General features: G+C 31.0%; 1 protein-coding gene across 1 annotated transcript; it reads right to left on the bottom strand.

The window, feature by feature from the left end:
- Positions 1-1,539: 1,539 nt before the first annotated feature.
- LOC100813120 (protein yippee-like At5g53940) lies at positions 1,540-5,073 on the bottom strand. The gene is made up of 5 exons (XM_003543180.5): positions 4,879-5,073; positions 3,153-3,196; positions 2,275-2,383; positions 2,025-2,080; positions 1,540-1,914 (listed from the first exon to the last, which is right to left on the bottom strand). The coding sequence occupies exons 1-5, from the start codon at positions 4,972-4,974 to the stop codon at positions 1,830-1,832; spliced, it is 390 nt and encodes a 129-aa protein (XP_003543228.1). The 5' UTR covers positions 4,975-5,073; the 3' UTR covers positions 1,540-1,829.
- Positions 5,074-13,814: the final 8,741 nt, after the last annotated feature.

Genomic DNA, 13,814 nt, shown 5'->3' on the forward strand with positions numbered 1-13,814 from the left:
TTTAGGGGTAAACATTTGATTTAACTTGTGAACTTGATCAATATTCGATTCAAATTAATATTATAACAAGTTGTTTCACACAAATTCTAGGATGTCGAGCAAGTGGATGCCGGTATAAGAGCTTACTTGCAGTCAGGTGATAGTGAAAATGTTTAAAATTAAGCATGAACGATGATTATCAACTTTACAAGCACTTTGAGGCCCTAGACAAGCGCATATGTTGCATTTGTTTTAGCATCTTGATATAAGTCTTCTTGTATTAGGGAGATTTTTTATTTTCTTTAACTGCGGGGTATACTCTGTTTATTATTGTATCATTTTGGATTTAATATAATTTACATTTTTTCCCAAGTAAATGGTCCAATAGAGTTATAATGTATGTGAGAGAACAAACATGTGAAAAGAGAGTTCTTTTCAAGTGTATGTAAGCATGGGTGGTGAGGATTAGGTGGAAAAGCTACATGAGACAACTATTAATGTCTCTGTCGGTCTCTTCATCCCTACCTAAAATTATTCATATCTATTTTGTGAGGAAGAAGGGTGTGGATAAACCTAAGATGATTAGATTATCTTAGGCCCCTTACAGCGTCCTTTTAACTCAAAGTAACAAGAGACATTTTTTTTTTTTGAATGCATTTAAAATTATGTTTACTCTAAACCAAATACATACTTCGTAAGTACCTCGGTTGGTTGGGGGTAACAAATGTTGAGGTGGGAATGACATTGACTCTTATTAGCTTAGATGAGATAGACTTATGGACCTCAATTAGGCTTGAGTAATTATGAAATTGAATAGAAATTATGCACTCATATTTGAGCACTGTTTCATCCAAGTTATTTGCACCATAACATTTGTCTTTAATCGAAAGAGAGTTTTAAATGGTTTAGTTGTAGAGATTTTTAATACATTTGAAAATTTAAGAGTTTTAAATAAAGAAAAAATGAGGAAAGGATTTGATTGCAACAATAAAAAAAATAGGACATAAATTTGAATAGATATAATTCAAAGACCAAAATTGTAAGTTATGTATAACAGGGGTACTAAAATTGTAATTAAACTTTTATGTTATTATCATCAAGAAAAATATGCTAGCAAAATACTTTTTAATAATACATTTTTTAAAATGTTATCAATCTTTTTAACTTAATCAAACACTAAAGCTATTGAAGAGTTCAAGAAATATTTCTAAGTTTTGATAACAAAATCACTACTAGATTATTCATAAAGTGTTTTTAGCTATTAAGTTACAATCTAGCAATCACAATGGCTGCCATGACTCATCAACTCCCATGTCTTCATGGAAGAGATGCAAAACCTAAAAGGTTATATAGATTTTTTTTTTAAAAGAAAAATCATTTATGAATTATGGGCATCTCATTTCTAGAACATATTTTATGTATTTCTCTTTTACTTTCATCCTTCTTTTTTATTTTCTGTTTTACTTCTAATCCAAGCACAAGATAAGGTGTTCTAAACGTTCAAACATGATTGCTGCCTCCAGCGTTGAAGAGGTCCTATATAGACAATTAGACACCAAGTTAACAGCCAAGTTCTTTCCATATGTTTTGCAGCAAATCTGAGACTACCGTTTCATCTCTATCTTTCCCCACAATATACACACTATTGGCAACTCTCATTTTCATATACCACATATAATATATATATATATATATATATATATATATATATATATATATATATAATACTAATAAAACAAAACCAAAATAAACTATTAATTCTGAACATTTTCATGGGTCACCATTATTATTGTTCGTATACAGAAGCAGTGCATTCTTTCTCATGATCCAACAAGGCCAGCCCGCATGTTTTAAGGTTCTTCAGCATCACTCATGCTGGCATGACTATCGATGTAGAACTCAGTGGAGAAATCAACTTCATCAACAATCCTTCCTCTATTGTATTGACACAAAGGATATACATAATTAGTATAAACACTGATGGAAAAAATGCAACAAAATTTCCTTAACCAATACACAATAGCCAATAGGAAAATACATAATACCTTTCAAGAACAAACTTCCCTTCTTTATACTTTTGGCTCTTCTCGTGTGCAGATTCCTGAGAAAGAATAGTAAATATAAAAAATTTGTGTGGAAAGTTAACTAACTTGAACTAAAGAATGAGGGTTGATACAGAATACATATTTTAAACAATTCTGGATCACTAGTCCAGCATAAAACAATCTAAGAGATTTCATCTGTAACATTGATTCCTGATTACATGAAATCCAGAGGGTAAGAGAGAAGGCTAACATATTTCCAGCCAATTATTTGACCGCAGCAACAGCAAAAAATATCTGCGACAGTATGTAATCCTGAAAGCATCATCCTTTCTTCTGGTGTTCCAATTGTGAAGTTCACGCTGGATCACAGGCACACAACAGTATAGATTATTCAGGTCTAGTGATATTTTCGACTAATAATGGCAGACCAAACAATTCCCTAACTTTTATTTACTTAATGTGCAAACAACAAGAAGGTTTATAAATGTCAAAACATAAGTTTAATGATGGGGGATATCATAGAGGGGATGCCGGGATGGCTATGGCCAGGAAGAATATGCATTAGGCCTTAGTGTCTATTTTTTTCTTGCTCCTCTTCTCATTTTGTCAGTTTTCTCCATTCCTCTGTGACTGGTTTCAGCACATTTTGAGGTCATCGATTGTTTCTACTGTTGATTTCAGAGAAATTCTCTCTTCTATAAGAAGCTGAGCTCCATTTCTTATAGTCGAATACTATCCTGATTTTAGTTTCTGCCAAAAAGCCTCAATATTAAATTGCTATGAAAAGATGCAAATCCATTCCACTTTAATTCAGCTAGTGCTATGAAAAGATGGTGAAGGATTCATTTTAGTAAAAAAAAAAAAAAGACTACAAAAACAATTCAGTGCTCTTGGTGTATAACAGAAGGCAATTTTCATAGAGGTTTTACTGTTGCAGAACATGATCATCATATTTTCCAGTTTGTTGGTAGTAGCAAAATATGTTACATCCAACTTTCATCTAGAAACATGAATACATTAAAAACATGAGCCTCAGGTATGCATCTCATCATACATGATACAACACTATCATGAACTTTAATTTCTTAGTCACTAATGGATTATCCAAAAAAACAGAAATGGACTCACGCATTATTGAATAGGTATGCTTTCCCCCTCCGGCAATGAAAGGCCTGAAAGAAGGGTAATAGAAGATTAATATGAGAAGTAATTTAACAGTCCAGAAAAGCAGTAGGAGACTTGGAGCATTGTATTGGCAAAAAGCAAGCAAAATCAATATACAGACATTATGCAAATATTTATAAGTAATACATCTTTCCTTTCATCTTTAGACCCACCTCATGCACTATATGTCAGCTATATATTTACTCTATAGAAATATGAAGTTATGAATGTCATGGAAAGACACCACCACAGAATAAGATGGATACAAGGTATTAAAAGCAATCATGCAAGAAAGCAGTCAAGAGGCAAAACGACATGTTGTAAGTTCATACTGAAACCTAACATGAACCTCTAGCATATATTCCTTTGGTTATAGTTTGATGCAGCATACTAGCTGAAGGATAATGAATTTTTAAACCCATCACGCGGACAGAGTAGGCCCCCTTACTTAAGACTACCTTACAAAGTACATCATTGATGGAAGAACTACATACGCATTATCACAGTCCAATTATCTTCCCATTACAAAATTTGATCCCCAATATATCGCTGAATTGGACTGAAGTGAATAATATCAAGGACTGATGCAACCAACCACATATTCCATTAAGATTTGTTGTCAATGTAGCCAATGAAAATTCTTTTATAGTAAGAATAGATAAGCAAGTATGCTATCCCAACTCAATCCAAAGGCTTTCTTATTCATCAGATGAGTGTTAAGGTCCCTGAAGGTGATAAGGAAAAGAAGCAGTAATGTGCTTTGTATTCGAGAACAAGGAAAACTCCTCAAGATAAGAAATGACTGAAAAATTGCTCTGTGTGTATTATTCTTATTACTAAATGGTATTTAAAGGCTATCCTAGTGCAACTCCATAACAGAATTGGTTAGCTATCATAGCAGAAAGATACAGAGCAATAGCACAATTAACAGAATTGAAATATCTCCTAACGAATGAATTTCGCACGTGCTTGGTTCCTGAATCTTCTATGTGTAATCTGCCAAGTAAGTGGGCTTGCTACGTGTCCTTATGGGCCTGGTAGGTGATGTTGGTATTGCTATCAATAAGCTAGTATAAGTTTGACATTCTTTTTCAATTCTTCAGTGGACGTACGGGATGCAAATGGGAATGCTTACATGGTGGAAAGAGAATAGCGAAGAGTGCTCATAAAGGATAACTAAGATCCAAAATTACTGTAGAGCTACTAGAAATCCTGAGTTCTGAAAGTTGTACACACTTAGCAAGCAGGTCGAGTAAGAAACACAATATAATAAGGAAAGTACACTAGACAGAAAAAAATCCAATAAGGAAATAACCATCCAACAACTCCAAAGTCCAAATACATTGTTGCCATTGATTGGTTTCAAAATTGCATGAGTTCTCTAATTTAACTAACAAAACTACCAACACAAATTTGTCATATTAACAACAACTTCAACTCAATTACGATCCTTGGTTCCATCTTTAGCCAAGGCAAAACCTATGGCTACCGTTGAATGTGGCAAGTGGTGTTCAACTGTTCATATTTCAACCTATGAAAATGTCCATAAAATGATGAATTGTTGTCTCAAAACAGAAAACTAATGTCCCAAAGAGTCCTATTCTCCATTCACAAACATTTCCTCCAACAACAATGTACAAAAACAAAAAAGCCTTGACAGAACAAAAGCATACATAAGTAAGGTACCTACCCTGGAGATGAGATCATCTGCAAGGGCCAAGTGAGTTCTGCAGAACTTGCATCTATAAGACCTGCCCTCAAGCTCCACCACAAAGATTCTCCCCATTTTCTTTCTTCTTTCTTTGCTTTGCTTTGTTTTGATGTAACCACAGTCTCTTTGTTGAGTTGCTCATAGCGGTAGATGGAAAGAGAAACAACAATAGCAATGGCACTGTCAATGGACACTAGCTGTTCAAACAGACACGTGTTGGTGTTCCTGCTCCCAGAAATTCTTATTTTAACAAAAATATATAATATTAATTCATGGTACTAAATTAAATAATAGGTCATAATTTATTTTTTGGTGTGCAAGGATGAACTCATGTTAGAATATAACCTCATCCAACAAGTTTGAGAGTTGATAGATAGTTGGATTTCTGTGTTTTTTATGACATGTTATATACATGAGTTTATGTAAAATTGTCCCATTTTTTTGGATTTACGCATAGCTTCCACCATGATGGGTGTTAGTTAAAATCGAATCAAAAGCATATTGACAGAGAGAGTAAAACATACTTTGGTGATTTTTACACTTCGAAAGAAATTAATCTATATCTTTGCTACAACCCAAAAATAACATATTATCTCATTCATACGATCCAATGATACTACTAGATTTAGTTAGAATTGACTCAAATCAAAGTTATCTTAGTAAAAAAAAAAAAATAATAGTCATAATTTTTTATGATCATGATTAGTGTTAATAATTATTTTGGTTAGGACACTCGTCTTACGTCTATTAACTTTGTAGCAGTGTTTTACTAACGATGATGATATATTTGTTTATTGGAAGTAGCCGATGACTCATTAATTCTTTGAATTGAAGCAAAGGGATAAACGGATAAGGTTTATTGGCCGTCGATTGAGGTGTATCGTGTTTGCATCATGGTTTTGGATTTCTTTTTTTTCAGATAAATAAAATATATTGAGATTTAGCAATTGTTAAGATTGTAATAGTTGTAATAGTCAATTATAAAATTATTGAAATTCATTTTATTAGTATTAAACTAACAATTGTTATTTTCTATCCATAGTATCAACAATTTTTTTTTTGTATAAATTCAAAGATGAAAAAGAATTAAATTTGAACAAAAAGTAGTTGTATATAATAAATTGTGTAGTTATTGTCTCATCAAAATCTTTGGGTTGCCAATAATTTGAAACAATAAAATTAAATGAGGTTCAGGTCAGGTCAGATTAAATACCTGTTCATGAAGTTTCAAATTCGCCAAATGTCATGTATTATATGAAAATTTTATAAATATATGTTAAATATTTGACTGAAACTTTTAAAATACCGAAAATTAAAATATAATTATGCGAAATTTTTAATTCAAAAAAATATTATTAATATTTTAATTTTTAAAAATTATTTTAATGATATTTATAATTATTTAATTATATTTCAAGTTAAAATAATTTTAAAAAATGGACAAGAAATTATGAAAATATTAGTATGATTTAATACAGAAATTTAAAAAACAATTACGTAAAAGGGATAATAAATATGAAAAAAAAATAATTATAAAAACTTAAATGCATTTTTGTTGTGTATATTGTACAACAGATATGTAGTTCAATCGGCAAAAACTGGGTGGAAATAGCAAACCAATGTTTAAGGGAAAACAATGTGTTGTTGGTTGTGTAGTGGGTTTCTCTAAGGCTCAAAAACTTGAAAAACATTTTTTTATACCAAAAATGACTTCTATCTTGAACTAACTGAAACTTTCCAATTTGGCAGTTTATCTTGTTCTAATTTTCTGATTAGTTTTTCTTTAAAAAATATTAATTTTGAATTTTTGTTTACTTTGATTCACCAAAGACGTAAATAATAGCTCGCTTATAGGTACTAAATTTGTGTTTTTTATTTACCTATAAAAATTGACATTTGAGTGGACGGAAAATTATAATATGGTGATAATTTGAAGAGTATAAATTCCATAAAATAAATCAGAAATTAAAAACAAAGATAACAAATACATGTTTGTTTTTTGTTCTAAATATTTAGTATATATTTTTTATAAAAAAAAACAGATAAAGAATAAACACATAAGTATGTTTTAATTAAAAATAAGAATTTTAAAAACAATAATTAATTATGCCCTGCGCCCATAGAATCCATGTTATTTTTCTTCTTTTACGTTCGACTACTATTATTCCCTTTGTTTATGCAATATCGCAGTATGCAGCAGCCACGCTTGCTATTGTACAGTTTTATTAGTTATATATATATATATAAAGGCTTCTCGTGTTCCTCAAGGGATATATTTAGTTAGGTCATTAATTATTACTCTTTTCAAGTTTTCATTTCAATTCATTCACTCCATTTTACTCTACAAAATACTTTTAGGTTTTCGTAAAGTTTTAAATTATTGTGCAAGAGTTTGTTCCCAGGTGGCACAGTCGGCGCCCACAAACTCCAAAAACATCTTACTATCTCTGAACAAATCCATCAATTAACACTTTCTTGCATTGCGTGCTTATTATTCTCTTCCCTCAACCTACTACACAACACGTGAAAAAGATAGCTCAACGTTGCTTCTGTCTTCTACTAATCACAATACTTATGGCATATAAGACGATGCCCACTATAAATTAAATTCTGTCCCGTGAATTGTTACTAGTGGTATGGTACACTTGAAAAAATTAAATCGTAGTTTTACAACAAAGGCGTGTTCCAAAGAAAATGAACCAAACTTGTGAAAGTGATGGCATAGCAATAGCATCCATCTTGGTCCCTCCCTAATTTGTCCCGTTGGGTGATGCTTCCCAAGCTTTTTTTGTGTTCCTCAGTTTGAATTTGACAACCCATTAGCTAGAACCTTCTACTTTTTCTACCTCCATTGCATATTTGCATATCAATTAAACCCTGTCTACATCATTCCTACATAACTATAACTATTACATACATTTACAACTATAAATGATAGGACTTTAAAAAAAAAAAAAACTATAAACTATAGGAAGATTCATTTATTAATATATGTTTGGATTCAAATTTACAAACTTAATTTTAATTTTGAATAAAACTTAAATTTGTAAACTGAATTTACAAAAAAATATATTAAGTTTTAATTTTATCAAATTATTTTTTCAGGCAAAAATTATTCTCAATTATATTTTCAAAGGTAATTAAACATGATTTCAAATTTATTTTACTCTCTCAAATGTATTTTTACAACATTGATGTCTAAAATTCAAACATACCTTTAATCGATATTATATTATTATGTACACCACAATTTTCACCTCCCAACAAAAAAAAAATTATACTTTAAACTAAAAGAAATTTTGAAAACACTAATTGACATTCTCCTTATATTATTATGAAGGCATAATAAGCTTGAGCTGATGATGGGGGTGGATCCCGGTGGAGTAAGAATTTTTGGGTTGTGCAGTTTGGTTCAAGTTGGGTTTGGAGTCACATGACAGCCCACAGTGGTCAGACATGTCATGCCATGCCACCCTAACAACCTCTTAATCTAAATGGATTTATCCGACACCACGTGCCATGCCATGCCACCCTTCTCTTTGCCCTCGTCAACCACGTCTTCCTGTCTCTCTAGTCTAGCACCACATTCCCATGTGATTCCCCTCCACGCGTCTCCTAATCATTCGCCCTTGTCCTTCTCATTCCAAAATACCCACATATATTTTTAACACAATCATTAAAATGTTCACAATATACGCAAAAGTTAAATCTAGAATTAGAATCCAAGTATATAGGTAAAAGGAAAAGAAAAGTTAAGAGTGTGTTTGGATGGAAAAATTTAAAATTCTAATAATTTTAAATATTTTAATTGAAATTCTTTTATTTTTTAAAAAATTTGTGTTTGGATAAAAAAATTAAAATTATGAGAATGAAAAAAAGAAAAAATATGATTGGTGCGCTAATTATATATGTTCCTCTATGCTCACATCCGATCGATATTTTAGGTGTTTCTTGAAGAAGATTGTAGGAAGAGAATTTCAATTTTTTACTTTTTAGAAAAAATTAAAATTTCATATTTTTAGTTGTTTAAAATTTTGTTTTAAAATTCTAAAATTTTAAATTTTTTATAAAAAATATCCAAACAATAAATTCTAAATTACAAAAATTCAAATTCTTTAATAAATTACTTTTTTCCGTTAGAATTCTCTATCCAAACACATTCTGAAAGAATAATAAAAGGAAATTAAGGAAATGGTGAGAAAGATAACAAAAACTGAGAAGCTAGTAAGGTAAATATAATAACTTTAAAATATATGCAATTCATAGAAATCTGGGTTTGGAATTTTTAAATGCTTTTTGAGAAAAAAAATACTATAACCTATCTATTTATTTATATGAAAGAGAAAAAAAAGGAGACAACATAAATATTTTAATTTTGGTTAAATTGAAATTTCAAATTTATTAATATTTATAATAAATCATCGTTAGTGAGAGTGAGATTATATGGTTTGTGACTGCCTCTGCGTGCGTGATTAGATACAGGAATCTCTGGGACCCACACCTACAGCGGCCGCCGCGCCTCCATCCACCAGAGCGTTTCCCACGTGACACCTGGACCCCTCAATTCTTTCTTTCTTTCAAACCCCGACAAAACCATTTTATTTCAATATTAATTACATAAATTTACTTTAGTTGTGGTGGACTGGTGGGGCCGGATTGGCCCTTCTTCGACTCTTCCAGATCTTTTTCTGTTTTTTTTTTCTTTCTTTCTTTTTACCGTTTATTTTTTAAAAATAAATATTAATAACTTTTATTGAAGAATTAAGATCTAAACACCAAAGTAATAGTAAAATAAATTCATTTCCTCTCGTTAAGGATGAGTTTGATTTGATTGTTAAAACTGATTCAACGAATGCGAGTGTAATAATCAAATTCATGCATTAAATCACATAGATTTAGTATGATTTTTTTTTTAGGATGTTTGGGTGAGTTTGATTGGCTCATAGAATCAAAATCAATTGTATTTTTTAAACATTAATGATTAAATTTAATATTTTTTTTATCTTTAAATGATTATTTTGTCATCGTCTTAGGAATCAAAATGAATATTAATCTTGATTGTTTTAAAAGACAAGTAAAATAAATTAATGTAACAATCCAACCCACGTAACTTCAATTAATTTAAGTTAGATTATTGAATGCATCACAGCAACCTAATCTAATAAATATTCCTGTTACTGTTTACTCACTTTAGACTTGTGTGTTTTTTCCTCTTTATAATCTTCATCTCGTACTTTTCATTTGTATAAATGTTTTTATATATAAATTTAACTATTTATTTAAACATGTTTAGATTCGAAGAATTTGGGATTTGTTCTGTAACTAAGTATACTACTGGTTATTGCTTTAGGCGGCGTGAATATGCCGGCTGCATAGGATGCCATATAATACTAAAGTAATATACTAATATCCAATTTTTCTGATTTTATTTTTGAAAGGTCACCAATGTGGTTCAATTTTTTAAATAACCTCTGCTGCGTTTAGGTGCAAATAATAATATTGCAAAACTTTATTTTATTTTATTTTTTGTATAGTTTGAAAGGCTAATTGGCAGATTAAGAAGTGGGGAATTCCCAGCATCACTACCAACATAAATTAGGAGCGCAGGCTGATTAGTGGCAGTGGGCAATAGGTTATTCGGGGAACAATAAGGTTTTATCTTTATGGGGAAAAATAAATATTTAACTATGGTGAACTATTGCATACATTTTGTCCTATATATAAAGCATCTTTGTTTGAAAGGACACTTCATGGCTAACTTATTTTGAATTAAAAATTTATATATTGGCATACTTTGCTTTTCATTGTCAAAAAGAATTTTTTGATGAGTTGCTTATATTTAACTACATAGTTAAATTAAACGAGTATTTTATGCAATTGATTTAAGAATCAAACTTGTTACATTTCCACAAGAACAAAAATGAGTCTTTAATAGTTTTTTATATATAGAAGAAAAAGAAAAGACAAAATAGAAAGAAGAAACTAGATCCTAATGAGTCAAACTCATTTTGTTGGTAAAAAAAAGGCTCTAATTGTAGTGGGTAAACATTCCAAACAAAGAAAGAGTCTTCATGCATTGCATTATGTTTAGCAAGCAGCTAGAGAATATTTTGAATGACAAGAAGATGAGGTTGGTAGTGACACCACATGCAGAGTATGCTGAGATGAAGTTGCTTAGCTGATTTCAGATGATGACTCTTTAATAGTAAAAAATGTTTTAACAACAACAATACATTTAAGTTTTAAGCCTCTAAAGAATAAATAATATTTTTATTAATAGTAGTCTTACACAATATCATTAAATAGTAAATCATGTATGGATCAACATGTTGGCATTAGTGAAGTTAGATACTAATTTTTTAAGGTTTCATATTTAAATTTTGTAGCTAAAAAAATGTGATTAGGAGGAAAAATTATACTCCTATTTGGTAACGAGAAAAAAAAAGGAGTGATTGTGTTGGAATACAAGTGTGAGGTGAAATCTTACATCGTATATGAATGAAAATGTTGAGCAAGTGAAGGCAACACTCACAAACTTGAGTTTCAAAATTTTAGGTTAAAGTGTGGTGTTTGATTCACTTATGTGGTTTCACAATACCCATTAGTGCAAATCTCTTCATTGTTTACCTCTTCGGTTGCAAAACAATTGATATAAGAGTTTATTGTTTGACTTGGTGATCGACTCGGATGAGTAAGATGACGGTGGTGGATTCTAGGCCTGGAGATCCCTTGTGTCGAAAGTTTTCCTAGTAGTGGGTCCAAGCGGCATGTCCCATTGATGGAGTGGCGTGTCTCGTCGGTGCAAGTATCTAGAGCACGTAGACTAATGGTCACCATGAAAATACTCGTAAATGATAATGACTTCCACTTGAGGAGAAAGCTACCATATAGATGAAACTCATACTTAGGGATGTCAATGGGGTGGGGCGGGGAGTACTCCCTCGCCCCCCAAGTAACCCCTCATCCCCATCCTCGATTTCTATCATGGGGGATTTTTTTTCCACTATCCCCGTTCTCGTGGACCTTGAAATTTTATAAAAAAAAAATATTAATTTTAAATTCTAATACAAGTAAATTTAAAAAAGACTTAAAAAGCCTCACAACATAATACTTAAACTCAAATAATTCATATATTGTTAAACTCAAATAAACAAACATGGACAACAAGTTTAATTTGAAATAATACAAGCATAATGTTCAATAACAATACAAATAGTTAAAACTACAAATATTTTTTTGCAATATTTTCAACAATCCTACAATATTTAAAATATAAAATAATAATTAATATAAGGGAATTATGTAATTTCCTCAGGGCAGGACCCTACGATGAGGGAGGGGGGGTGATCCTCATCCCCGCCATGCCCTTGAAAGAATATTTATCCCTGTCCCTATAGGGGAAAAATCCCCGTCTGCAGGGTCCCATACAAGATAGTCCCTGTGGGGATTCTTGTTTACGCGTCCAAATTGACACCTCTACTCACACTTGCGGGGGAGATTGTTGGAATATAAGTGTGAAGTGAAGTCGCATATCGTGTAGGAATGAAAATGTTGAGCATCGTATAAGTAAAGACAATAGACCCATAAATCTGAGTCTTAAGGTTTTCAGTTAGATTGTACTGTCAAGTTCACTTATGTAGTTGCTCGAGGCTCATTGGTGTAAATCTTTTAAGTGTAAATATTTTAAGTGTTTACCCCCTCGGTTGCACAACATTTGATATTAGAGACGATGGTTTGACTTAGTGACCGGTTCAGAGGGTAAGATAACGACGGTGGATCCTAGGTCTGGAGATCCTTTGTATCGAAAGTCTTCTTTGTGATGGGTCCAGGTGAGGTGTCTCGGACTACCATGTGAATGAGACTCAGACTTGAGGGAGAGATTGTTAGAATACAAGTGTGAGGTGAAGTTTGATATTGTGTAAGAATGAGAATATTGAGCATCATATAAGTAAAGACAAAATCCATAAAATTGAATTTAAGGTTTTGGATTAAAATATGATGTCAAGTTCACTTATATGATTACTCATGACCCATAAGTATAAATCTCTCTGGTGTTTACTCTCCTTCCTTGATTGTAAATATAATGAATGAGTGAAAATAAATAAAAAATAAAGAAGATGTAAAGAGACTTGCAGCAGCATAGAAGCATTGCAAATTAAATAGATTTAATGACTAGAGCATAAAAAAAATTTATGTATGGAGTAAAATATAAAAATTAGATATGAAGTCTTAAATGCAAAGTGTAAATAAGTGTAGGAAAAATAATTAATGGAACTTAAAATAAATTATTAATTAAATATTATTTAAAATGGTGTTCAAGTAAATATAGTTGAGTCTAATTATAGATTTGAGCATAAGTTTGTGCACAATGTTGAATCGCTTGTACGATTGGTATTATTTGTTTAACTGATACATGAAATGGGTTAAGGACACGACACAATTTAATTGTATAGTCTAATTAAATAATTACATCTCAAAGGTTAAGCCGTTAAGAACACAACACGAGTTACATTGTCATTATATTCTTAGAAATGGGTCCTCCTCTATAACGATTAGTGATAAATGGATATAAATTATAAACCTGTTAAACAATGTCAAAGGATCTTATAGTCTCTTTATCTTGTTAATTTATGGGGAAAAAAGGACATGTTTCGTTCTTTCATCAGTTCTTTATTTTAAAATTAATTTGTTTTATACAAAATTTTATACTATTCAGCGATCAAATGTTCATTTAAAATCTATTAATTTAATTTTTCTTTGTAACTTGTAGGCTTACACCACTGTCTACCCGTTGTCTGAACACCCTGTTTAATTGTATTTTTAAAAAACAATTTTTTTTTTTGAAAATAAAAACCAAACATATACTCAGTAAGATTAGTTTTGGTATTTATTTTGTTGTGCTGCTTATTTAATTA

Source organism: Glycine max, chromosome 13 (assembly GCF_000004515.6).
Source record: "Glycine max cultivar Williams 82 chromosome 13, Glycine_max_v4.0, whole genome shotgun sequence".
Lineage (NCBI taxonomy): Eukaryota > Viridiplantae > Streptophyta > Magnoliopsida > Fabales > Fabaceae > Glycine > Glycine max.

Bases quoted from the DNA above. Each gene is read 5' to 3' on its own strand.
- LOC100813120 (XM_003543180.5), bottom strand. From the start codon at position 4,974: ATGGGGAGAATCTTTGTGGTGGAGCTTGAGGGCAGGTCTTATAGATGC. The intron at 3,197-4,878 runs GTAGGTACCTTA...CCCTTCTTTCAG, and splicing joins CAGATGATCTCATCTCCAGG to GCCTTTCATTGCCGGAGGGG. The intron at 2,081-2,274 runs GTTAGCCTTCTC...ATTCTTTCTCAG, and splicing joins AAATAATTGGCTGGAAATAT to GAATCTGCACACGAGAAGAG.